This window comes from Dendronephthya gigantea, unplaced genomic scaffold (assembly GCF_004324835.1).
Source record: "Dendronephthya gigantea isolate DGI-Jeju-01 unplaced genomic scaffold, DenGig_1.0 000059F, whole genome shotgun sequence".
Lineage (NCBI taxonomy): Eukaryota > Metazoa > Cnidaria > Anthozoa > Malacalcyonacea > Nephtheidae > Dendronephthya > Dendronephthya gigantea.
This window is the reverse complement of record NW_021163069.1, coordinates 1,345,493-1,372,107: the sequence shown is the minus strand read 5'-3', so window position 1 is coordinate 1,372,107 and position 26,615 is coordinate 1,345,493. Positions and strand designations below refer to the sequence as shown.

Sequence of the window (26,615 nt, the reverse complement as noted above, 5' to 3'; positions counted from 1 at the left end):
TCCGCTTCACCCGCGCGGGCGTAGCGGCCTTTGAAATTCTGCCCATGCGACCGTGACCGGCCTGAAAAACAAAGTGCGCTTCGCCCGCGCGGGCGGAGCGGATATAATGGAGAATGGCCTTTAGACATGCGGAACATAAAAGAAGGCCGTGTAACACAGATTACGCCATTCATGCTCAGTTTATGTCGCAGAATTCACTGGCTTCGTTCAGGAAATTGACCTGCACACGCTGGTTTTTCTTTTATCTTTAATTTACAACAATTTTACATAACAATTCTCTTACAACAATCTCAAAACAATCTGAACCAATCTCGAACAATCTCCATATAATACAGTTCTACACATTTACTTATAGTCCCGGTTCGGAAACCGTTCTGACGTACTTCGTTTAACTCAAACCACTAACTTGGCACAAACAAATTACCTTGGACATTGTGCCCGCGTTTCGATACATTTTGGCAAAAACAACTAGTTAATACATTTAGGATCGTTTCCTGTTATTTTTCGCTATTTTACATTCATCCTGTTTTTCCATGCATTATGTAGTAAATATATTTATTATTCACATAAACACACTGACAGTGACAACCACGCACATTTACTAACATATACACACATACACACACATACACACAATATTTCCGACACTCTCCCCCCCTTGACTCGCCTACGAGTCAAGCATCGCCTGTGTTTTCCACCTTGCATCCAAGGCGGCCTTCCTTGCAACCCTCTTAACAACATTTTCCTTCTGCACCGCCTCAACCTTTTTACCAACTTCCACTCGACCAGCTTCCAACGGGTACAAGTGCTGCACGGCCCTATTAATCCTCTGCTTGCAACCATTTGTCATTACACAAACCTTACCACCACGAACAACTCCATCCTTGCCGACAATCAACTCCTGCACAATACCCGTCTTCCATTCTCCTCTCTTTTTTCCCTGCTCGAACACAATAACAACATCTCCTACACTCACTGAAACCTGCCGCTTCTCTGATATACCTACCTTGTGGAACTCTCTCAAGTTTGTGAGATATTCCCGTCTCCATCTATTCCAGAAATGCTCTACGACCGTACCTATATACTTAAACCTAGCTATGGTGTCTCTCTTAGATTCATACTTACCCTTAACCTGGGTTTGGCTGTCTGGTAATGCAATAATTCGCCTGCCGTGAATCAAGTGTGAGGGTGTCAATACTTCGCTCCCTACCTCATCGTACTCGTAGGTTAAAGGTCTGTCATTTACTGTCGCTTCTACTTCCACTAATATCGTTCTTAATTCATCGAATGTAAGTTTCGCGTTTCCAATCACTTTCCTCAAGCACGTTTTAACTACCCCGACTAGTCTTTCGAAAAAACCTCCCCACCAAGGGGCCCTTTCTAAATTGAATCTCCAGTCTATTCCCTTGTTACTCAAACAATCCTTTACTTCGCCGTTATCAAATAAATCTTGTAAAATTCGTTTGCTAGCCTTGAACGTTTTAGCGTTATCAGAGACCATAATTTTTGGCGTTCCTCTTCTGCCGACAAATCGCCTAAAACATCGCAAAAATGTTGGCGCTTTCAAATTCTCAACTAGCTCCAAATGCACAGCTCGCGTCACGCAGCACGTAAATAGCGCTATATAAACCTTATTCATACTCTTGCCGTTCTTAGCTTTAACAAATAAAGGCCCCGCGAAATCAACGCCTGAGTTTGCAAATGGTGCAGACTTTGTAACGCGAAATCTTGGCAACGCCGCTTGGCGCGGTTTGGTACATGGCTTGCATTTCCATTTCTTGCATATTACACAAGTTGCTAACACTCGTTTCACCTCTTGTCTTCCCTGAGGAACCCAATATTTTGACCTAAGCTGTGCTAAAGTAGACCTTACACCATTGTGCAAAACATAATCATGACAACGTTTTATAACCAGGTTGGTAAATATATGACCCTTGGGCAAAACTATTGGCTCTCTTGCTTCTATGTCTAAATCGGATTTGCCTAATCTTCCGGTACAATACAATATGCCATCTCTTTCTATTAACCCGTACTGTCGTTCTAACTGGTTATAACTAGTTTGGTCTTTTAAAACTAATTGTGCTACCTTTATCCACTCTACCTCAGCTTCTCGCAACTCACTCTCATGCAACGTTCCAGTAACTATGCTCTCCCCTGCTTTCTTTCGTTTCAAATTTGCAACAAATCGTTTCAACCAACCTGTCACTCTTAATAATCTAGTAAGAGAACTGAACTTATTTACTTTAATCAAATTTGAAATTCCGTACAGAGAATCTACAGTTATCATCAAGTTAACACTCAATTTTTTCTCTTCTCCCTTACTTTCTGGTGTGGGTAGAATATCCCCCAATTGTGGCCAGCCACTTGGTGACCCTGTTAGCCATCCCGGTCCTAGCCACCAAAGTTTGCTATTTTTTAATTCCGAGACCAAAACACCTCGGGACCCTAAATCAGCGGGATTTTCCTTTCCCGGGCAATGTCCCCAATCAAGCTTATTGGTCAATTTCAAGACCTCGTCAACTCTATGTCTAACAAACTGTTTCCACTCTCCCGTGTTGCGTATCCAACACAGCGTCGTCTTACTGTCCGTCCAATACTTAATACCCTCAAACTTATACTCAGATTCTAAGGTATTCTTTACTGCATGCATCAACTGCGCCAAAATCCTGGCCGCCATTAATTCTAAACGTGGTATTGTTAATTCTTTTAGCGGCGCAACTCGAGTTTTGCTAGCGATCAACTTTACATACGCTTTACCGCTCTCAATTGTAACAAGATATACAACGGCACAATATGCTCTTTTTGACGCATCACCGAAACCATGCAACCAATGTTTGGCTCCTCCTGTACTAATTCTATCGCCCACTCGTTCTTCCCTATACCTCTCAAGTATCACTTCCTCGGTCTCCCTAAGATCTGCCAACCACCTTTCCCACTTTTCTCTCAAGTTCCTACTGAATACATCATCCCAATCTAGCCCGCTGACACAAATATCTTGAAATAAAATCTTAGCCTTTGCAACCGTAGGGCTTATAAGTCCTAGGGGGTCAAATATACAAGCAAGAAGGCTCAAAACATTTCTCTTCGAAGGCTCTAACCTTTGCGCTTTCTGGGTCAAATGGCCAAAATTAAACTTAATCGTATCTCCCACGCAATCCCACTCGAGCCCTAATACCTTATCAACTTGATCTCCGCCTCGGCACGCAAGTGCTGTTTTGGCATACGTTGGCTCAAGTCCCTTGGCACCGTTTTGCTCTGAGTTTTCCCTTTCAATGCGCAACCGCAATTCGTTGTTGTTTGTGCGCCATTTACGCAAATTAAATCCGCCCTCTTTCAAGCGCTCTCTAGCTTTCGTATAAAGCAAATACGCGCTTTCTGTAGACCTTTCACCGGTTGCTAAATCGTCTACGTAAAACCCTCTTAGCATTTTTTCGGCAAATTCCGCATCCATCAGCGCATACTTACCTATGTGATGTCTTAGCGTGGCATTAAGCAGGAACGGCGACGAATTCACTCCAAACACTACCCGACAAAATCGATACACTATAGGGTTTAAATTGTTGCGCAAAACATCATCAACCCACAAAAATCTAAGACTGTCCCTATCTCTTTCATGCACTTCAATATTTAAAAACGCTTTTTCTATATCCGCAACTAGCGCTACACTTTGCTCTCGGAAACGGACAAGAATATCGAACAAAAGCGGGTTAAGAGACGGTCCAGCATGCAGACAATCATTTAAGGAAACACTAGACTTTTGCGCTTTCGCCGACGCGTCATACACTATCCTAACTTTTGTAGTTTTAGCATCTCTACGAACCACGGCTTGGTGGGGAATATAATGTACCTTAGAATCCGGACCTATTTCATCCTTGCTTACTCTTTCAATGATACCTACCTGTTCTTGATTCTTAATTATTGCGTCGTACTCAGACAGTAACTCAGGATCCTTAGTGAGACGCCTAATCTGGCCTTTCATGCGTTTGATACTCACCTCATAATTCGACGGCAACGGATCGTGATTCTCCCTCCAAGGTAGACCTACTGAATAACGCTGCCCATTAAACTTTAAATCGCTGATAACTGACTCATGCACGTCTACATCTGCCTTAATCCCAATACTCTCTAACTCCCAAAACCTACCAACATCTACGGCTGGCTCACAACTTACAATACTCACAACCGCACTATCATCCGCATCTCGCCTTGCCAATCCAACTGGCCCAGACAACACCCAGCCCAACAAAGTCTCGATCGCCACAGGCTCATCAGCCTTACCACGCACAATACGATCCCCGTGAAACATCCACAAATAATCAGCACCAACCATAACATCGATTTCCAACTCTACATTAGACATACATACATCTGCCAACCAAAGACCCTTCAAATGCGGGTAACTATCCCGTACCCGCTCCAAATGCTGATTTCTAATGAAAGAAATCTCTGGCACAACATAGGCCTCAACCGACACAACCTCATCACCTCGAACAGACTTCAAATCTAACTGAACAACTTCTCGCACCACAGACTTCAAAGCTCTCTGCCCAAACGTCCCAACACTCAACGATTCTCTCCGCAACATCTTACAACCCAATTCTCTAGCCCGTTTTGTAGTGACAAAGGACCTTTGACTCCCTGAGTCAAACAACACTCTCACTCGCGCAGTTTTCCGCCCAACCAACATTGCCTGAGCCGTCTGCAACGCCACACTACATCCCGACTTAACAACCTTATTTTTTGGACTAACAACTAAAGTAGCTATAGTACCCGTGCCATTGGTAGGACTTAAATTCCCTTCCTCCCCTTCTACCTCCAGGCCCTCTGGGTTATTCTCCGCATCACACAAGGCTGTGTGATGTTCTTTTTTGCATGCACTACATTTTACTCTTATACTACAGTTCCTCGCTACACTGTAAAAACTGAATGGTTGAAATGACCAAAAAAAAAGGTTGCAACCATTTAAAATGGTTGTTTCAACCAATTAAATTGGTTAAAACCAAATTAAAATGGTAGAAATAACCAATAAAAAATTGGTAAAATGAATATGAAAGCTCATATTGGTAAAAACAACCAAATATATTTAGTAGCAACAAATAAAATTTGGTTAAATTTACCAATTACTCTTTGTGGTCAATGGGGTATATTTGTAGACTTCTGGTTCTATGTTCTATTGAATCCAATAAAATATGCTAGAATGCTATAGCACATTCTAAATCCTATGGCTATAGAATATTCTATAGGACTTCTTATGATCTTATGCTATATAGAATTCCATTGCCGTATTCTATAGAATTCACAAATCCTATAGAATTTACAAATCCTATAGAATATTAAATCTTAAAATTAAATTTCTCAGCAAAAATCACTCGTTTTGTAAGGACAAATCACACATGCATGTATCTGTAAACTGTCTTCATAATATACCTGTTCGCAGGTTACGTGGCGGGCGTTTTGCCCAAAGAGGACCGCAAGGTTATGTGGGACTTGTATAACCGACACGCGTTATTTTCAAATTTTGAGCGCGTCTTTGACTCTTTGTCATCGGTTCAAGGTTTTATAGTAGAATTTAGTGAGTTTTTCTTTCGTATTTTAACATAAAATACGCGTTATTTGAATTTGTCAATGAGTAGTCATGCGAAATTGGTGAAACACGCTGGATTAATATGCGAGGAGATCCGAATTATTTGTGAATAGTGACTGTGATCGCGAGGAAGAAGTAATTGTGTCATGGCCATGTGGAATTTCTAAAGTTGATAAGAAAATAATCAAAGGTTCCATTCAACTATCTACAATTTCAACAACAACATGTGTACAGCTAAAGTATTATAATTCAGTGGTGAGTGTGTTTGTATATAGTATATGTTTATATTTAAAATATTGACTATTTTTTCAGATCAGACTTTGTATGGCTGCTGGACACTTTTTCAAAACTTTGTCTAGCTGTCACATGCCTACTAGTATTAATTAAATATGAAATGCCCTCTATATATAACCATGCACTGAGTCATTTTAATAAAAGATTACTTTATTCACTCCATCAAGGCTTCAAGATCACCTTTAAGTGCAAGATTCTTGTGACTGATGCTGAATCAGAAATCCTCAAATTCTGATGCTGAATCAGAAATCCTCAAATTCTGATGCTGAATCAGAAATGGCAAGTATTATTGTATTTATGCTGTCAAAACTCAACAACTGTAAATCCTACTTCTGGTGAATCATATAGATAATATAATATACCTTTTATTTATATCATTATAAATAGGGCCATTACAACTATTTCTGTCAATGCTTTTGCAGTACATTTATAAATTCTATAGCTATATCATGGCATCATGCTAAGAATGAATAAGGTGTCAAATGTTTAAATTTCATATTTACTGTTAAAATTTACAGATTTTCTTATATCCAAACATATTAACCAAAGGTCAAAATTTGGTTTATGCAATTATGGGCATGTCAAGGATGCAAGAACAACTTTGCTCTCATTCCATCCCTGGGAAACTTTCAAATTATGCCTTTAAAGAAAAGGATGCAAAACCCCAACTCGACCCAGAGAAAGTTAAGAGTATATGTGGTAAGTAGTAATTGTTAGTAACTATTTGTGGAAGTTAATATATCTTATATACATATCTTGGTTTATCTAATTGTTGACTTTTACTTTTTCTGTGTGTAGAGCATCATTTCGATGCACATGGTTAAGATGCCCAAACATTGATTCAAAGAAGCCATCAATGCTGGCTGTTCTGGAAAAGAACAAGAACAAAGATGTCCAACACATTATTGGTCTATTAGAGGATTGTCACCCGAACTAGAAAAAGGTATCTACAGATATATATGTATATAATATACAATGTTGAACTATGCAAATCACATTTATTATGTTGCCTGCTGAATCTTGTAATCAAACTTATTTAATAGAAATTGAAAACCATTGCATCTACACTGCCCCGCTGCATCAGTTGAGGCAGAGAAAGACCTGGACAATTATTTTGGGAAATTGTCCCTGTAAATATTAAACTATAGTTCAAGAGTTACTCCATAAGAACTAAAAATATGCTCAAGTGGCTGCTTGTCATGTGTAGGGTCTTACTCTTTTGTGTCCCAGGATTTTTGCCATATGTAAATGTTTTATTTCCAAGCTTAGGAATATAAAGTTTTATAATTTTTAACTTTTATTTTAGGATGACAGTGGTGTTGAAATTTAGACCATTGTAAAAAAAGAACATTCCCGAAGTTGCTATTAACTGGATCTCTTGGTTACATCCATTCACTGGACCTTTTGGCTGAAGGCATGGTAGCAATAAAGTTTAAGCAGTTTTCCATCTTAAATGCTGTTGTGTGTTTGCTGACTGCATTGTATGTATCCAACGCAGAGAACCCTAAAGATGGAGGTGGGTAGACAAAGAATGTGTTCCTTCTTCTGGACCAGATATTACTAACAAACAGACGGAAAAACGAACATTCCAATTGGAGTTAAAAACTTTTTACCCAGCTTTTGAGAACCTGGAAATGACTTAGTATAGATAGATGATCCTAGTAAGATAAGTGTTGTGTAGTACTTTGTATTATGTATAATGCTAACCATTAGGTAATTTATTTATTATATTAGATCTTTTATAATACATATGTGTGTTTGACAAATTTGATTTGAAGTGCTCTGAATTTCAGGATAATTTAACCATCCTTAATTGGTTGAAATAATTGGTCAAAAAACCATTGCACATTGGTTACAACCAAATTCAATATAGGTTACATCAACCTATTAAATATTGGTAGATTCAACCAATATTAATATTGGTAATTTTAACCAAAACGAATTTGGTAAAAAAATAACCAAATTTTAATTGGTTGTCCTGGTTGCATCCAGGAGAACCTTTTTTTTTTGGTTGTTTCAACCATTCATTTTTTACAGTGTATGTGTCCCTTATTTAAGCATTTGAAACAACGAGAATATTTTCTAATTATTTGCTTACGGTTCTCCAGAGTCTTTACTTTCTTGCAATCTTCATGGCGATGCTGACCAAGGCAAAACGCACAATTCGCCATTCCCCCTTTCGTCAAAAACGCTTGCGTCGTTGTTGTTCCACGATTCCAACGTCTGTCTCCCCTTTCACGCCCGTCCTTACCACGCTCTGCGTCTTTGTGATGATGCTCCTCACGCAACGAAATTTCCTCTTTTAGTGGTGTCAGTAAATCGTCTAGAGTCCACTCATGATAATTTTTTCCCCGTGTAATTAATAGTCGCACAGATTCCGGTAACTTGTCGAGGACCGATGGCACAACAATGGACGAATACGATTCTTTGTCGACTCCGAGTGCTTCCAAGCCCCTGTAATTTGTTTCGACCCTGTCACACAACCGTCGTAACGAGGGAACATCGTTTTCATCTCTCACGCCGTCAACCTTCAACAGTTTTTTCATATGGGCGCGCTGAACTGCCGATTTCTTTCCGTATCTCTCTTTGAGAATATTCACCGCCGATACATAATTTGCCGAAGTCAACGAAAACCCCGCAATACATGCCTTCGCCGATCCGTCTACGAGCCCCCGTAAATAGTTAAACTTATCTACGTCTGATAAGCCATCGTTACGGTGTATGGAGCTTTCGAACGAGTCCCAAAACTCTTGAAAATTACACAGATTTCCGTCGAATCTTTTCACTTCTAGTTTTGGTAGCTTGGCACGTACCTGCGCGACATGTCTCTTAGCAGCTGTGCTCACCTCGCTCGAGTCTTCACTCGCGGCAAAACTCGTACTTGCCCCCACATTTACTTCATCTACCGCTCCATTGCTAATTCCCGGCGAACTAACAACAGTTAACTTCAGTTTCTCGTCAAGACGCTTAATCAGTTTTTTCGCCTCTGCTCGTAACTTCGACGACTCTTCGATTTCTTTTGCGACTTCCTCTTCGGTCGACTCCTCGTCAGCCACGATGAACTCGAGAATCTCTGAATCCAATTCCTTCATGGCTCCGAGGGTTTCGTTTATCGTCTCCCGAACTTGTAGAGCGTCGACCCTTTTTTCATTAGTGTAATCATCGATCAGCTCCACAAGTTGCTGCGAGACTCTCTTCAGATGGCCGCGATTCCCACCTCTCGACTTCTTTTTTCTGACCAATTCTGTCATTTTTCTTACTCGCTATCCGGCTCGAAGGACCACTTGTCGCAGAATTCACTGGCTTCGTTCAGGAAATTGACCTGCACACGCTGGTTTTTCTTTTATCTTTAATTTACAACAATTTTACATAACAATTCTCTTACAACAATCTCAAAACAATCTGAACCAATCTCGAACAATCTCCATATAATACAGTTCTACACATTTACTTATAGTCCCGGTTCGGAAACCGTTCTGACGTACTTCGTTTAACTCAAACCACTAACTTGGCACAAACAAATTACCTTGGACATTGTGCCCGCGTTTCGATACATTTTGGCAAAAACAACTAGTTAATACATTTAGGATCGTTTCCTGTTATTTTTCGCTATTTTACATTCATCCTGTTTTTCCATGCATTATGTAGTATATTTTATTCACATAAACACACTGACAGTGACAACCACGCACATTTACTAACATATACACACATACACACACATACACACAATATTTCCGACAGTTTATACGCGGAGTGTTTGACAGAGAAACGAAAAAAATAAATTTGCGTGGGTCATACCCGCCTAGCACACACTAGCCAAGCTCCATCGGCTTGGCTAGGCCGCACGTACCGAAAATTATTCCCAATCTTAAATTTAACTGAGCTTGAGTGATGCGTGTTGTGAAATAGATTACTAACAAAAAGCCTATAGCTCTATACTATTATATAACGCTTAGTAAGCGTATTTTTGGGATTGACACACGGAACAGAATGTAACGAATCACAAAGATGCTACAGCTCTCAAGTATGATCATACTTGGGAAATGAGTTGCTTCATATTACTCTTAGTGGCTCTGCCAAGCTCATGCAAGTAAGCTGATGTCGTATCGTCATTTTGAGATATTTTCACATTTCACAGTGAAAGTCGCAAGGTATGGTCTTTACCGTAAGGAATATGAAATTTTATACAAGATTCTTTGTATCAATACTACATCGCTAGATTTCTAGTTTCCTGTCCTGCTACCAAACTGCATTTATACATATATATATATTCTTGGAGTTGTAATATGAGAAATTTATATCGCCCGACAGTCACGACAATTTAAACAACAAACAATTCGTTTTCTCGAGCGTAATATAAACCCGCAAATCTGATCGAATTCAATATTGAATTTGCGACATGGAAGATGTCACAATTATCATTGATGTCGAAATGTTAGTGAGAAGCGTAGGTAGAAAACCGTGCGTGGTTATGTTAGTGATAGTCTGTACAGCACAGGATTCGACGATTATGTCGGACTCAAGCGCTATCAATCGAGTGTTATAGCAAAGTTTCATCGATTCCGATCTGATCCAATACCTTATAGAATAAGATTTGATCTAATACCTTATAAAATAGTATCTGATTCAATACCTTATACAATAAGATCTGATTCAATACCTTATAAAATAGTATCTGATATTTCAATACCTTATAGAATAGTATCTGATTCAATACCTTATAGAATAGGATCTGATCCAATACCTTATTAGCATTACGCCACTGTCAAGACAGTGAATGTTGTGGAGACTGTAGATTTTGTGTGGCTTCATGAAAACAAATATGTGTTGAAGTAATTCATGATGACGCGCGTTATGAAGCAAAACAGATTAGTGGGTTAAAGATGTATTAAATCTATACGACGCGGACGTGACATGAAAACAGTCGCTAGTTTTAGAAACCTAGTTTTGACTTGTTTTATTTACGGCTTTGACCTTCCCTACCAAAAAGAGTCTATAATTTTTTTTATTCCTGTTTTGAAACTGTATACTTCACGTCCGCGTGCGTTCTGACATTCGTATATCTTAAAGATGAGGTAAAATCCGTTCTGCGCATATATTACGCGCATCAACACATTCCATCAGTGGGGGAGCAACTTGGAGGAATGTTAATGATATGCGATATTAGCGCGTTGTATACTTGTATTACAAACGGCAGTTCGGGAGCACAATTATTGCGGTGCCCGCGCCAAGTTTGGTACCGCATTATATTCTGCCTGTGAGTTTGTTTGTTCGCATCAATACGTTTCCTTAATCGCCTAGTAAAAATTCCTTGCACATGCTTGGAATGCTTGGAATTTTTTCCTAATTATTACTATTAATCTTGTTGTACGTTTGCCAAATTCCTTTTTTAAAGGAACGTTCTTTTTTCAATTTCAATCTCAAACTCTGATAATTGCGTGTATCTCTGCTTTTATGCACCCAAGAAGGACAAAAATACCACCATTTGATTCAGCGTAAGAAATTATACTTTCAGGTCTTAAATATATTTCTAAACAAGAGTATTCGCAGCGATTTGTGGCGTTTGAAAGACAAACGAAATTGAATTGTTGACAAATCGCTCAAAATTACTATGCTATACTTCACTAGTAATAGTAAGTTTGGTCTTTGATATCTTTCATATCGTTGGTTTTCTCTTTTAATTTTCGTCCTTAAATAAGTGGTTCGGTCTTACATTACGATTTATTTTATAGTACTTTGAGCCAAATATATTCTATTTCGAAGGTTTTAAAGTATAGTTTCAATAAGCGAACTTTATGACAAATCGCTCAAAATTATTAAACAAACTAAAAATGCAGTACGCTTAATCCTTGACTTCTGTATCGTTGCTTTTCTAGTTTCCGGCTCTACACCAGTTTATTCGTCTCACGTTTCTCTTCATTTTGATAGTATTTTTAGATAATATTTTTAGCCTAAATATTTTATTTCTGAAGATTTTAAAACGGCGCAATTTTGACCTTAATGTCCAACCAACCAGGCTGCGGCCGACAGGAGAATGTAAGTTGGTGATGTCGTTAGAAATGAGCGGACGTAGTATTTCTAGGCAAGCATTGCGGGCACCGCATTTTAGTACTGTGTCTGGTTTTATTTTATGTCGCAAGGCGAAGAGGCTCGAATTGCGAGTCACGACAATAACTTATCTTATCATATGGCTGCTAGAAAAAAGCAATATTATGCTGAAAGGAATGCTCCAAGAATTTATTTGTTGAATGAGGCCCGAAATGGCGAGGCTATTTGTTGTCGCTACAGACGCTACCTTCTCGCTTGTCCTACAATTACAAATATATAACGTTATAAATAACGGCGGTTTATTTACAAGCTTTGCTTTGTATTTTCTTCAAAATATAACAATATTTTCTTCAAAATGTAATATAAAATAAGCATATTCATCACAGATCACAGCCGGTCGAGCGAGAAGAAAATAAGAAAATTATAACAATGCATACGTCATGTAAAGATTATATAACCAACGTAAACAAACATTGTTATGCGCAGAATATAGGCTCAGAACGGATTTTACATCATCTTTAATCTTCCTTGTAAACGACGAAATGTTTGTTTATATTCAGCGCGCGAACAAATATTAAACTAGTATTTTTCGACCAAAACAACTTTCTCTGGGCCTCGAAAAAGTGAAAGAGGGTAAAAATGAACGGCTGCATATAAAATATCGCAAGTAAACCGTGCATTTATACTGTATGAGCAACAGGACGTCTGTCCCGAAATATAATCCTACCATAATTAGGGGGTGTTTATATGGAGGCGAGCTAGCCCTGGTACCCGGCTCGCTTTGCCGAGCTCATTTTATTTTGTGTTTAGATGGGAATTTGTCAGCCCGCTCAGCTGGGCTGGTTCAATGGCGGGAAATTCAATTTGAAAGATGGCGCGTAGTACGAATGTAATTTTAGGTATATTTTTTATAACGATCCAAATGGCAGTCTATATGACAATGGTCATGCAAATGCACGGTTTGATTTTTTTGATTCACCAAAAACCTGCTGGTAATAGTTGCCTTCGAAAGTAAAATAAGTCGTATTGAGACAAAAGGATAAAAGATCGATTATATCCTCCACAGGTAACGATGTTCTTTGTGATAAAGAAACATCTTCTGTGAGTCTTTTTTCAGCAAGTTTGATGGCAAGATTGACAGGCATTTTGGTAAACAAGGAAACGACACCAAACGATACGAGCACTTGGTCTGCGTTTAGAGTTTCACCTCTAATAAATTCAGCGAAATGAACATCAAAAGGCGGTTTCGAGCTTAGACAGTTCAAAATCAACCTTGGCGGAACACGTGTGAACCATAACATTGCGTAGAACGATTCAAAAGTCATTACCACTAATGATCGTTATGGACAAAGGCGTTGTTTGGAAGCCTGGCATATTAATGCGAGTCTTTGTGCCCTAAATAGGGATGACGGAAGCTATTTACCAAAAGAATATTTACATCTGATTGATAGATGACGTCATTTTGAGAGCATATAAGGAACTGAGTTTCAACATCAGATCACCCCTGATGAAGACACTAGACCGGAGTGTCGAAACGTTGGGTCGTGAAGTTAATCTTTGTGTGGTGATTACTTTCATTTATTAAAACCAGAGTAGCGATAATTAAGATGGATTATATACCTGGTTGCCGTGAACTCATTAACTTCAATTCGTTACCTTACATTTATTAGTACCTTTCCTTTCAGGAACACGTCAACCTACAAGGACCGAACGAATGTAAGTCAACTTTACCGTCATAAATATTTTTCTCCAGATTTATATAATTTGTGACTATCATTGCAGCCAAAATTCAGGTAAAAGTTTAATATAAACATGGTGTATTAAAAAACTATTACACTTACGCGTAGTTATAGGGAATTAGATTGAGTTCTTCGGACACCTCCCTGTACAGAAAGTTTGTGGAAAATATTGTTTTTTGCAAGTAAAAAAAGAGTGTTTTAAGCAAACATATATGACATGACTATATATAGTCCGGTTTCAGTCGACGGGCCTAAAAATTGAAAAGGTTTTATAAGTTATTAAAGTTTCAGATATATCGGGTGCAGCTATAGACATTAGGGAGAGTGCAGGAAACTTCGATTTTATCTGCTAGTATTTTATCAAATCAAGTAGAATTTGTATTATCTTAAAGCTAAAACATTTATTTATTTGTATACAAGTTTAGTTCACTTCAAAAGCTTTTCTACAAGGCATATGGTAAAACGCGGACTGGACTGGACTTGTAAAACACGGACTGGACTAAATTAGTAAAACACGGGCTGGACTAAATTAGTAAAACGCGGACTGGACTAAATTAGTAAAACGCGGACTGGACTAAATTAGTAAAACGCGGACTGGACTAAATTAGTAAAACGCAGACTGGACTTGTAAAACACGGACTGGACTAAATTAGTAAAACACGGACTGGACTAAATTAGTAAAACGCGGACTGGACTGGCAGCCGTGCAGGTGCTCCCCATCTAAATTTAATGCAACAGCAAATTTATAAATTTACCTACTCACCAACTGGCAATAAAGTTGAATGATTCCTATCTCAATTACCTGCATGTAAATTTCTTGATGCATTTTGCAACATCAGCTGCAGCTTTGCTCTTTTTTGGAAAAAAATCCACAAACTTGGTAAAATAGTCTGTGAATGTACAGACATACTTGAAACCTTCAAGGGTTGTTGGCATTGGCTCTACAACAACATACTAAATTGAGCACCTGCTGATGGATGAAAACTTCATTTCATTTCAACTGCCATAGAATCACTGTGGTGGTGGACTGGTGGTGCAAAATCTCTGAGATTTCCTCTAAGGTTAGGATAGCCTTTTTCCGAACCCCTTTTTTCCAGCAGTGTAAAACAGCTCATTATCTACAGCGGGACATTGTAAAACACAAATTAACTTCTGGGATGATGCACTTGGAGAATTCACCTGCAACCTTTGTTTCAATAACGTATATAACATTGCATGGGCAACACAACAAGATCAATTTTAATTTTCTGTGTGAGCACTCTTCTTTTCAACTCTATGAGAATCGTTTTTAATAATATACAAAGATGCAAAAATCAATCATGTCTGTGTTGACTAATGTCTAGTTTATCTAAGGTATTGAGTCTGTGATATTGATTGATTCAATAATGTGTTGCAGTGTTGCTTATTTATATATCTAATAAACTGCAACTAAAATTATTGTTAAAACAAAAAAAACGAATAAATACTAAATATTAGCTATAATTATTATCTTATAAATTACTTGTATCATCCAGAACGTAGTGTTTTGCATGGCCACGAACTACACGTTGTTGATTCTTTGTCAAACCATTCAAATGTTTGCCATGGCGCAGGTAGTGCAGAATTCGCTCGCACTTTTCTTTGTGTTGAAGCATGCGTTTTTCTCTGTTCCTCGGTTCAGGTTCACTCGATAAACTCGTTCCAACAGCAGGCTCTTGCTGTGGAACCATTTTTCTTCTTTAATACCAAGCAATTTAGTAAGATTTTTGAACGCGTGTGAGAATTGTGCTCTGTTTGACAGCCAGCGAGAGAAAAGGGATAACTCAGACCACGAGGAAATGTTGTTATGCAAAACCACTGACTCACGCATGCGCATAATATGCGCATTGTGATCAATTGTGATAGAGGATGGCTCAGACTGGGGAAGCAATGAGACCGCTACACCGGCGGAGTTTGACGCTGCCATATTCATATAGTAAACAAGCAAGTTCGTTGGCGACTAGAGACTTGACGCTGAAGCAATCGACAAATTATGGCAATTTTTATCCGAGGAAATATTAATCATAGCGATGACTGTTTGATGTTATCTCTAGGGGTAAACAGTGTGCTTTTAACAGCCCACAATGGCAATGGTCGCTAACGACATTAAATACTTTTTTTAATACAAAGCGACAATGCCGACAAAAGGTATATAAAGGCGATGAATAATCACTTCATCAATTTGCCACCAGGTGCCGTGTATTTATCCGCGAAAGACCATCCAAAACTTTTTAGTGTATCATGTTTTGAGAATGAGCTTTATTTCGATATCTGAGCGAAATGAACCGCCCATCGTGGTTAGTGACAATGAACCACCCATTGTGGCTGACTTAATGGTCAGTCACAACAAATAATGGGGAAGAAATTTGTGTAATTGACTACAAACAAGAACTGCAAGGGCTTGTTATTATTCATGAGGACATTCATTCTCGTTATAAACTTCACATAGCAATTGCAAATACATTTGTTATATAAATATGTTCTTTAATAAAGCATATGGAGTGTTTTCCATCTTTTTGATTCACATAATTGTTTTGGAATGTCCAATCCTAATGGTACAGCAGTAGTATTGCAGTTTGCAAACATTTCAGATTTACAGCAATATTTGTATGTTCTTTCTGAGGCATAGCATTATAATTTGTTTGAAATTGTGCCTGTTCAGTTTACAGAACTTCTTAATTGCACCTCAACCAAAACTGGGAATTTTATCTAGAGTGCAAGGCTCCAAATAATAGAGAATTACAAAAAGCTAAACATTCAAAGGAAAATGATCATGAGAGGCAAAATAGACTTCAAAATATGAGAGAGTATATAAGCAAACAAGAGTGTAATGAAACTGACTTGGCTCGACAATATAGACTTAATAGTGCAAATGTTAAAGCCTTGGTACCCAAGACATTTGTCTTTCAGATGTTTTCTTCAGACGACTTGTCCGATGCACTTCTGTCAATCCCTGATGTCAATTCAAGATAACATACGACTCAATTAATGTCAAAAAAAGTTGATTAATATTGCTAAAATTGATGTTTAAAAATGCATTTGACATTTTCTACTGTGTTAATTGACAGTCCCCATTATCATATTAGAAATGTTCTAGTTTTTTTTGTTAAAAGTGTACCCTTTTATAGATGATATTGACATGTAACAATAAAACCTATTTATGGCACATGTTACTGTGCTGCTGAAATTGACATTTAAATTTGATAGTGCATTTGACATTTTGTACTATTATGTTGACATTTTCTGTTCTTCTTTCAATATAAATTGATCTTACTTTTATTTGAAAAGCATGTAAATCTTCTTCAAATAAATAATATACCAGTTGAGAAAACATAATGCAACCCCCCCCCACCCAATAAGTCAATAACAAACACTTATGTATGGCACTGTATTGCATACATAATGTTTGTTACTATTAATGCCTTATTAAAAAGGTCTTATCAGTATTAATTGCTTGTGTTTAAGATGTAAATATTTCAGACTTCATCAAATAGGTATAGTAAGTTTTGAAGTGTTGTAAGTTTATCTATTCAGACTTAATCACTGATATCACTTGTAATTAAAGTTTTTCAAGCTAATATATAGTTGTTTTCCCAAGGCTGCTGCTGTTTATTGACACAAGAGATTTAAAAAGTCGTATATACTTTCCCAAAGTTTTGGAAAAGAAGAGTAAGAAGTTTCAAACTGTAATTGTTAATTTCGATAAAATAGAAATACCGGTATATGCTGCAATCATGGAATAGTTAATTTTAGACAAGTCTAAATACAATGACAAGTCTAAAGGCAATGTTTTTCGCCGCAAATTTGCAAATCATAGTGCTCTTGGTAAAACAGTTTTCTGGCATGCATTGAGAAATTTTTGGGCAAACTATCGATTATATTTCAAGATACTCGCCTCAATTTAACGTAAAATTATGTCAAATCACAATTAAAGAAATTTTATCGTGCTTCCAACGAAATCGATTTTAGTCCGCGTTTTACTAATTTAGTCCAGTCCGCGTTTTAAAAATTTAGTCCAGTCCGCGTTTCACTAATTTTAGTCCAGTCCGCGTTTTACTAATTTAGTCCAGTCCGCGTTTTACTAATTTATTCCAGTCCGTGTTTTACTAATTTAGTCCAGTCCGTGTTTTACTAATTTAGTCCAGTCCGCGTTTTACTAATTTAGTCCAGTCCGTGTTTTACAAGTCCAGTCCGCGTTTTACCATATGCCTTTCTACAAGCCAAGATATTTACTGCCGAACTATACTTTTTAAACTGAATTTTACAGAAGCGTCAATACGCAAAGCCCTCCAGGAATCTCACCTAAAGACTATTAGTATTTACTATTAGTATTACTATTATAAAGACTATCAATATTTTCATCTATTTTGCTTGGAATACACTCGTTTGGGCGATTCGTAGTGATATTTTCATCAAACGTGTTTAGAAACGAAAAATCCGAAAATTTGCATATAATTATCACCATATTGGCCAAAATTTAACAAAAAATCTCCCTCAAAAAATTTCCCATCAAAAAGGCCGAATACATGACCTCTAGGGACAATTTTACCCCAGGGCTTATTTAGTTAGGCGTCGTTGAGTTTTTGAATGAGTTAATTCATTCAAAAGCTCGGCAACTACGACACAGTTTAATGATATACAGTTATGGAACTCGCGGCGGAGCCCTTTGATGTTGCTGTCCCCCTGCCTACGCCATTCCACTTGCCACGCAAGTGTATTTTGACTCTAAAGTAAGGGAAAAAGGTGTTCGAAAGACGAAAAACGTTAATAATTTAAAGTTGGCTCTATCAATCTCCATTTTTGCGCCTAAATTTTAAAAACAAACGGTAATTGGTTGTGTTTTTGTAAAAAAATATATGCGTTAGGTAAGAAATACAAGCACCAATGATTTTCTTTATAAATATCAAGCTGATTGCCAACATCATCGCCGATTATAAATTAGGCAGTTATTTTTCCATCCAAAAAACATCTGATCTTAAAACAAGCATGATTGATGTGTTTTTTCTACAATTCCAACACACGAAAAAATTTCTTTGAAAATCATTTATTTTGCCATAAAACTAGCAAAAACTACATGTTTTTTATCCGAATCTTGAACTTGAATTCAAAGATTTACAATAAACAAATGCAACTTCTACCTATATATACAATACTTTTTACATGAGTATTAATCCAACTTCACACACAAATGGTAAATGCTAAAAGATATTAATTTCAGTTCATACAAGATTGTAATATTCATGAAGGACATGCAAATCAATTTCGAATCTCATCTATGCAATGCTGTGTGGCTTCTATGAGAAGATTGAAAGCTATTTTCCAATTTTTGGATGTGAATATTTAATGAAAAATACCAAATGAAATGAAAAGTACTCTCTGTGACTACGAGTTTTGGCTGATGGCGTAAGCAAACAACGCGCGAGAATGAGGAGTCCCGTACTCGTAGTCACAAAGGACTATACATGGTAATAATTTCATTTCTTCAAAAGTTGCTCAAATAGAGTTAAACTTCTATAAAAGTTGATATCGAATGACATAACTTGCTTATATAGTACGGAATGTTATTTTATCACTACTTCTGTTTACATGTTTCGCATTCCGGGTTTTAAAGATTCTGGTGATTCTCATTCCAGCTTTTAAAGATTCCGGAGATTCTCATTCCGGTTTTAAAGATTCTCGAGATTCCCGTTCCCCGTTACTGGTTCTTCGTCCCTTGATTCCCCGTTCTTGGTTTTAAAGATAGCCGTCTACGTGCTTCTGAACCACAAAAGCACGGGTTTTAACTCGTAAGACACTTTTTTCACCAGCTTTATGTACATAATATGTCCAAAGAACTCACTAAACTATTTACTCCTACACATATCCTACTCTTCCAGTACCTCTCAGTTTGTGACATTTCTCCCATCAATACCTTTTGTTTATAGTTCGTATTAGAAAGTTTCTTGAAAATGTTTAATTAATCAACTAAGAATCGTGAAGAATTGAAGACAAGCCAACGATCTCAAGATTCTAATGTTGTAGGGCAGTCTTCAAGATCGACTGGAGTTCCTCACGTTAATCTTTTGCAATCTATGCCGGGCACACATTCTTTTAACCAAACCGTTGTTGACAATGATCTCGATTCACAAATGACAGCTTTGGGACTTGAGGAAGCTATGGTGCTTACCTCACAGAGTCCTGTCTTATCTTCTCCAAACCAATGTGAGTCAACGTTGCTTTTACAAATTGTTTTTCGAGTTTTTAACATTGTTGCTGCATGACAATTTTGCGCAAATTGACTAAATTTTTGTAATATTTCTCACAACAACACGTTTTGTTTACAGTGCGAATAAATTATTTTCTTGAAAATGTTGAATCAACTAAGAAACTCACGATATCGTTGGCAGTTCTGGATGATGATCTCCTCTTGAAGAGGTTGGAATCCACAGTTGAAATTCACACGATAGAAATTCACTCCAGGTGTGCGGTACACAAAGTTCTGAGTGTTTATTCTTTGCCCTCTTGTCTAAAGATCCTTCGTATTATTAATAATATCCTAAATTACGATGATATTTTTGCTCTAATTAGATGCTTCGGTAGCGAGAATAATTTACAGGAATTAGATTTATCTCGTACCAAGTTTGAGAAGAATTGTTTCCATAGTTTCATTACCGTCCTTGTGAATTGTAGCAATTTAACAAGATTGATTTTAACTGATAATTGCTTAACTAAAGAAGAAACGTTCGGTCTGTTGGCATCATTAAAATGGACGGCAAGTCTTAGAAATTTAAACCTATCTAAAAATAACCTAACCGTATTCGAGATGCACGGACAGTTTGATAACATTGTTTCATTAGATTTATCGCATAGCGCACTCCAGGGAAACACAAACATAATTGAGATCTGTAAACTGCAAGCACTCGAAGAAATAAACCTCTCTCACAACCACATTAGATTTTCCCCCTTGCCCGAATTCGACACACAACTCGACAAGTTATCAATTAACATGAAAACCATTTCATTATCTTTCAATTACCTGACACCCGAAAACATCAACCAATTTTGCTTCTTAATTAAGTCAAATTTGACGAAACTTTACTTAGATTCTAATCACATATGCAGCTCAATTTGGTCGTTGTGTTCATTAAGTGTAAAAATTAAGCATTTGAAAGTGTTAAGTTTAGCTAATACTGATGTTTGTGTCGCTGTGGATGGTTTGGCATTCCTACTTTCTTTGGCGAAAGAGCTGGAAGAACTCGATTTATCGTCCAATAATCTTGTCTTGGACGACTTTCGCCAACTCCAATTACCATTATCAAACTTAAAGCAGTTAAAAAAATTGAATTTAAGCAACAATCCTGAAGGAGCTTCCGATCTTTTGCAAGAGATCCTGTCTTCTTTCAAAAATCTCCAGGAGTTAAGGCTAAGTAACACACAGATGAATGGTGAGGATTTGGGTAAAATCTCAAACTCACTCGCATCCTTAAGAGATCTTAGGTATCTCGATTTAAGCATGAATGCTATTGATTCAGACGGGAAAAGAACACTTGCGAACTTGTTGAAGGGACTTCCTTTGTTGGAGGGGTTAGACCTGAGCCAATCGTCCATGAGGGGAAGTGATTTAAATGTGTTGTGGAATAGTTTTGCTTCGCTAAAAGTGTTGAAATATCTGAATTTGTCTGGCAATCAGGCCGATGCCAATGCTTTTGAAAACTCCCTGTTATTTGTTCCGTCGAAGAACTTGCTTGGAAGAGCTTATTATCAGTAATGTCATTCATAGCGAAAAGCTCTTTGTTAAAATGTCATCACTTAAGAATCTGAGAAAACTTCACCTCGTTGACATGAGATTAAGAGCGTGTGATGTCGAGGCACTAGCCGCAATGTTGTCGTCTTTATCGATGTTGGAAGAAATATCTTTAGCTCGTACAATGGTAGACTCGAACATTGAAAAAATCTTTAGTGCAATAAGCTGTTTACCCAACATTAAAATTATTGACCTCACTCACGTAAAATTACCTGATGTAGATGCATTGGTTGACATGCTTTCGTCTCTTTTGTTCCTGGAAGAGCTAGTTTTAGTTGGAATATGTGTTGAAAAAATCGATTATAAAAAATTGATTGATGCGTTAGTTTCGTTGAAATCTTTAAGAATTCTCAATCTTCAATGGGCTAAGATGTTGAAGATGCAAAACAACTGTGTTCTGGGTTGGGGAAAATTAGATATTTAAAGGAGCTTAGCTTAAACGTTGGGGACTGCTACCCAGAGTGTATAAACCATTTAGCTGAAGTGTTACCATCACTACATTTGTTGGAAAGGTTTTTGTTGGAATGTGAATATATTATTTTATCTGATCAACACACAGTCGAAAAATTGTTTTCCGCGTTAGGAAGATGGATGTATTTGCGGGATCTCGAACTTGTTCTGCACTTCGGCGATTGTAAAAATGTTAGAAATGTTTTGAAAGGTTTAGCTCAGATGTTATCATCACTGCAGTTATTGGAAAAACTAGTGTTTGATCTGACGTACGACGAGTATGAAGATGACGATGGAGATTATAAAAGCGAAATACAACTGGTCACGACCGCATTAGGAAAGTTGAAGAATTTAAGAGAACTTAAATTATCTGGTGTTTTGAGTGGAGAAGCCATAGTTGAGGTTTTAGCGTCACTGCCGTTGTTAGAGCGATTAATGCTCAGGTTTAAGTATGATTGGATAAGCAGGGATATGTGTAATAATAATATTGGATATGAAGAAAAAATATTTCATTCTTTAGTCAAAGTAAGCTATTTAAATGAGCTTTTTATATATGATACTCCTCCTAGCCCAGATTTAGTTGAGGTCTTGCCATCACTGAGGTTGTTGAAGACGCTAGGGTTAGAGTCGAACGATCATGATAAAGAGACATTGTCATTCTCACTAGGGGAGTTGAAATATTTAAGGAAACTTCATTTACACAAGTTTCACATAAATCAGCAAACTTTATTTAATGGCTCGCGATCGTTCTACTTGTTGGAAAAGCTAAAAATTATTTGTTATGAATTAAGTGCAATGGAACAGCGATTTCAATATTTGGGAATATTAAGACATTTAAAACAGTTGACTCTTTTTGCAGGGACCGCAGAGTGGGGGGGGCTGGGGGGCTTTAGCCCCCCCAATAATTTTCTAAGGCCATAATAATACGAATAAAAACTCCTTATAGTAAGTTGTGTAATCATAATTATGTGTTCACTATCCGTGTCGGTGTACGTTCACTATTCGTCAGATTAACTCAGTTTAACTCCAAACATAGAAGTGTCTTTTGCTAACACACGGCTTCGTTCAAACCTCTATGTGAGATTTTCGACGAGGACGAACATTAGACGAACATCTGCTATGGATAATTTAAGGGTGAATTTTGATGCATTATAATTAGCGCTACTTGAAGTCTTTACCAAAAGAAATCTTGACGCTGCTGTGCAGCCACCATTTATGTGTGAATTTAATTATAAATAATTCAAATAAAGTAAATGAATTTGTGCATAATGTTGGCATTAATGAAGCAGTTAGGCGTTGTTCTAACTTGTTGTTTGTTTGCGGTGAATGTATATTCGGTGATGGAAATGCGTCCAAACAAAATATTCACGAAAAGAATAGTTATCCAACAACCGGTCTACGTCCCTATATATATAGTCAGATACAGAGAAAAATTTTTGAAGCGAAGAAATGCCTACAGTAGTGGTCATCCCGGCTCGTACAATCCGTCAGTCATTACAAACCAAGAATCCCATATGATCTATGGAAATATGGAAGGAACTAGGAGCTCAACAAAGTCAAAGGAAAAGTGCAAAACAGCGAAGAGACTGAAGGCTAAAACGATTTCAGATTATTTCTCAGCTGCGCCTGCTAGTAAGTACATCTTAGTTTGACTATAAAGTAATTACCCGTATTACTTTATATTTACATCATTTTACACATGATGCCAAATCTGAACATTTCAGGACATGAAACAAGAACGATTAGCTACCATCCTGTACAGAGTTCCGTCTCCAAATCTGTCATCCCAATAACCCAATTTTCCACTTGTGCAAGTGACCCATCCAGTCCATTGGTTACACCATCAGTTGTGGGCTCAACTTCTTTCAACGAACCGGAGCCACTGGCAGCCATACAAATCCCATGTGAGAAAACATATATAACATCTTATATGAACCCACACCAACCGAAGAACTTTGAGTTTCCTAAAAGGATAATAACCGGGCAGAATCGTTCTTTTCAGGCTTCATGGTTTGATCTGTTTTCTTGGCTACACTATGATGAACAGCGTAACTCCTCCGTCCTTTGCTTTTATTGCGCACAGCAAAATGCCCAAGGAAACCTAAGGTGTGCTAGCAAAAAAATAAAAAGTTCACCTCGGATGGGTTTTGCAATTGGAAAAAGGCCATAGATAAATTCAGACAGCACGAATCTTCGGAATGTCATAAGATGGCAATTGATTATGCAATAAATTTCACAAAGAGCTACGGCAATATAATCGAAATGACTAATGAGGAGAGCAAGAAAGTACGACAAACTAATCGCCGCTGTTTATTGAAAATAATTGAAAACTTGCAATCTTTATGTAGACAAGGACAAGCTATACAAGGAGACACTGACGTTGAATCGAACTTTTATCAGTTGATGAAACTTCGGGGCAAGGACGATCCTGCGTTACTTCAGTTGATTAAAAAGCAAGGCGGTTATAAGTACACAAGCCATGATGTACAAAATGAAATCATTGAAATTATGGCGCATCAGGTTCAACGGGACCTTATAAGGATATTGGGACAGGTTTCTTTGCCATAATAGCTGATGAATACACAGATATTGGCAATAAAGAGCAGTTGACTATGTGCTTCAGGTGGATTGATGAAAAGCTTAGTGCGCATGAAGACTTTCTCGGATTCTACAGTATCCCAAATATTGCCTCTGAAACAATTGTTTCAGCAATCAAAGATAGCCTCATTCGACTACAACTGCCAATGTCCCAGTGTAGGGGACAGTGTTATGATGGCGCCAGTAACATGCTTGGCAAAAAATCTGGTGTGGCAAAACAAATTCAGGAATGTGAACCAAAGGCTCTTCCCACACATTGTCATGGTCACTCGCTAAGTTTATCTGTCAAAGACGCAACAAGTCATTCCAAGATCTTATCTGACACCATGAATAACACGAATGAGATAGTTAAACTCGTGAAGTACTCACCCAAACGAGAAAATTTATTCGGAACATTGAAGGAAAACCTTCAATACGAGGATGAAATGGATGAAGATGCGGTAGCTGGTGGACTAACAAAATTTAGTGCGACTAGGTGGACGGTTCGAGCAATCTGTTTTGAGAGAGTGATTGACAATTATGAAGTTCTTTTAAAGCTGTGGGACGAATGCCTTAAAACAAAACTTGAACCAGACGTCCGTGGTCGAATTATCGGATGTAGTACCCAAATGAAGTCTTTTGACTTTTATTTTGGATTACATCTTGGCATGATGATTTTTAGGCATACGGACAATTTGTCAGCAACTTTACAGAAGGCAAATATGTCATCGATTTCTGGTCAACGTAACGCCAAGCTAACAACCGATGCATTGAGAGGAATACGAAATGAAGAATGTTTCAAGGCTTTTTTTCAAACCGTTTTAAAAAAGAAAAAGACCCTGGCAGATATTTCGGAACCCAGATTACCAAGAAAGAGAAAGGCACCGGCAAGATATGAAATGGGAGAAGCAGAACCTTGGCACCCCAAAACATCAGAAGATTTGTACAGAAAAATTTATTACGAAGCCCTTGATTTGATTACATCGGCTATTAATGAACGTTTTGACCAGCCCAGTTTTAAAAGCTATTCGAAGCTAGAAGCCCTTTTACTAAAGTCCTTAAAATCAGAAGACATTTCCCTTGAACTGGCATTTGTAAAGGAGCTTTACCCTCAGGATATAAAAGTAGAGTTTCTTATCCCGCAACTGGAAATTTTTAAAATTCTGATGAAGGATAAAAAACCAGAATGCTTTGCTGATATCATAGACGCAGTGAAAAGTCTGGATAACCACACTAAACTAATGATCGGTGAAGCAATTACCATCTGCAAACTTTTATTGGTTAATCCGGCAACTAGCGCAACTGGTGAAAGATCATTTTCAACGGCACGACGATTAAAAACATGGCTTAGGGCAAATATGTCACAAAAGAGATTTAATCATCTGGCGATACTGCACACCCACAAAACACGAACAGAAAGTATAAATTTAGTGGACGTAGGCTAGCCAATGTATTTGTATCAAAGAACGACAACAGAAAACGAAATTTTGGCACATTCACAGAGCAGGATCCAAACTACAATTTCGAAATTTGATTTAAAAACTTCAGTAAAAATAGTGTGACTTTGGAATTTTCTATGGCGACGTTATGGTGGCTATATTTTATTTTATTTTATTTGTTTGGAATTGTTTTGTTACATATGTCTAAGCTGTAGCTTAAGTTTACGTCTTCACAGTCAATGATTATTCATTGCAGGTATAAAGATTTGTTCGGTTCGTTTAGGTACGCTGGTGTTTGTTTGCATTTCTACGGTTCCTTCTATGCATTAGTAGCTAGTTTTCATTGAAATGTTTACAAGAAAAATATATATAGATAAGTATGGACCCCCCCCGAGGGTTCACTTTTTCGGCTTCGCTAGCCCCCCCAATCCAAAAACTGCTCCGCGGTCCCTGTTTTGTCGAAGAAATTTTAGTTGATTCCTTATTTCCTATTGTGTCACTGTCGTCACTCGAGAAGATTGAGTTGATCTGGATATATTTTGATAATGACAATGCAAAGCAGCTGTTTGCTTTATTACTTGAAGTAAGATCTCTAAAGAAACTTTATTTAAGCTATGGTTTTCGCAATTCTTCCCAAGTTCTGATAGACGCTCTAACTGAGGCGTTACCAGCAATGAAAT

At 37.6% G+C, this 26,615-nt stretch overlaps 3 protein-coding genes and 1 long non-coding RNA gene across 5 annotated transcripts; 3 read left to right on the top strand and 1 right to left on the bottom strand.

Annotated features, from left to right (window-relative positions):
- Positions 1–658: 658 nt before the first annotated feature.
- Positions 659–9,513, bottom strand: LOC114530085. The gene is made up of 2 exons (XM_028551672.1): positions 7,977–9,513; positions 659–4,044 (listed from the first exon to the last, which is right to left on the bottom strand). Exons 1-2 carry the CDS (start codon positions 9,127–9,129, stop codon positions 668–670), a joined length of 4,530 nt encoding a protein of 1,509 aa, XP_028407473.1. The 5' UTR covers positions 9,130–9,513; the 3' UTR covers positions 659–667.
- LOC114530086 lies at positions 5,046–7,433 on the top strand. 2 transcript variants are annotated; one of them, XR_003687739.1, is made up of 4 exons: positions 5,046–5,839; positions 6,046–6,577; positions 6,677–6,821; positions 7,185–7,433. It is a non-coding gene; the product is annotated as an uncharacterized LOC114530086 (long non-coding RNA). The 2 variants fall into 2 exon arrangements; XR_003687738.1 differs by having other exon boundaries at positions 6,046–6,821.
- Positions 9,514–13,618: 4,105 nt separating the features above from the next.
- LOC114530062 (protein NLRC5-like) lies at positions 13,619–23,152 on the top strand. Its single transcript, XM_028551648.1, has 3 exons — positions 13,619–13,645; positions 19,708–19,887; positions 20,010–23,152. Exons 2-3 carry the CDS (start codon positions 19,758–19,760, stop codon positions 21,431–21,433), a joined length of 1,554 nt encoding a protein of 517 aa, XP_028407449.1. The 5' UTR covers positions 13,619–13,645; positions 19,708–19,757; the 3' UTR covers positions 21,434–23,152.
- Positions 23,153–24,531: 1,379 nt separating this feature from the next.
- On the top strand, positions 24,532–25,941 carry LOC114530053 (zinc finger MYM-type protein 1-like). The gene has a single exon (XM_028551633.1). It carries the CDS (start codon positions 24,532–24,534, stop codon positions 25,939–25,941), a length of 1,410 nt encoding a protein of 469 aa, XP_028407434.1.
- The last annotated feature ends 674 nt before the right edge of the window (positions 25,942–26,615 follow it).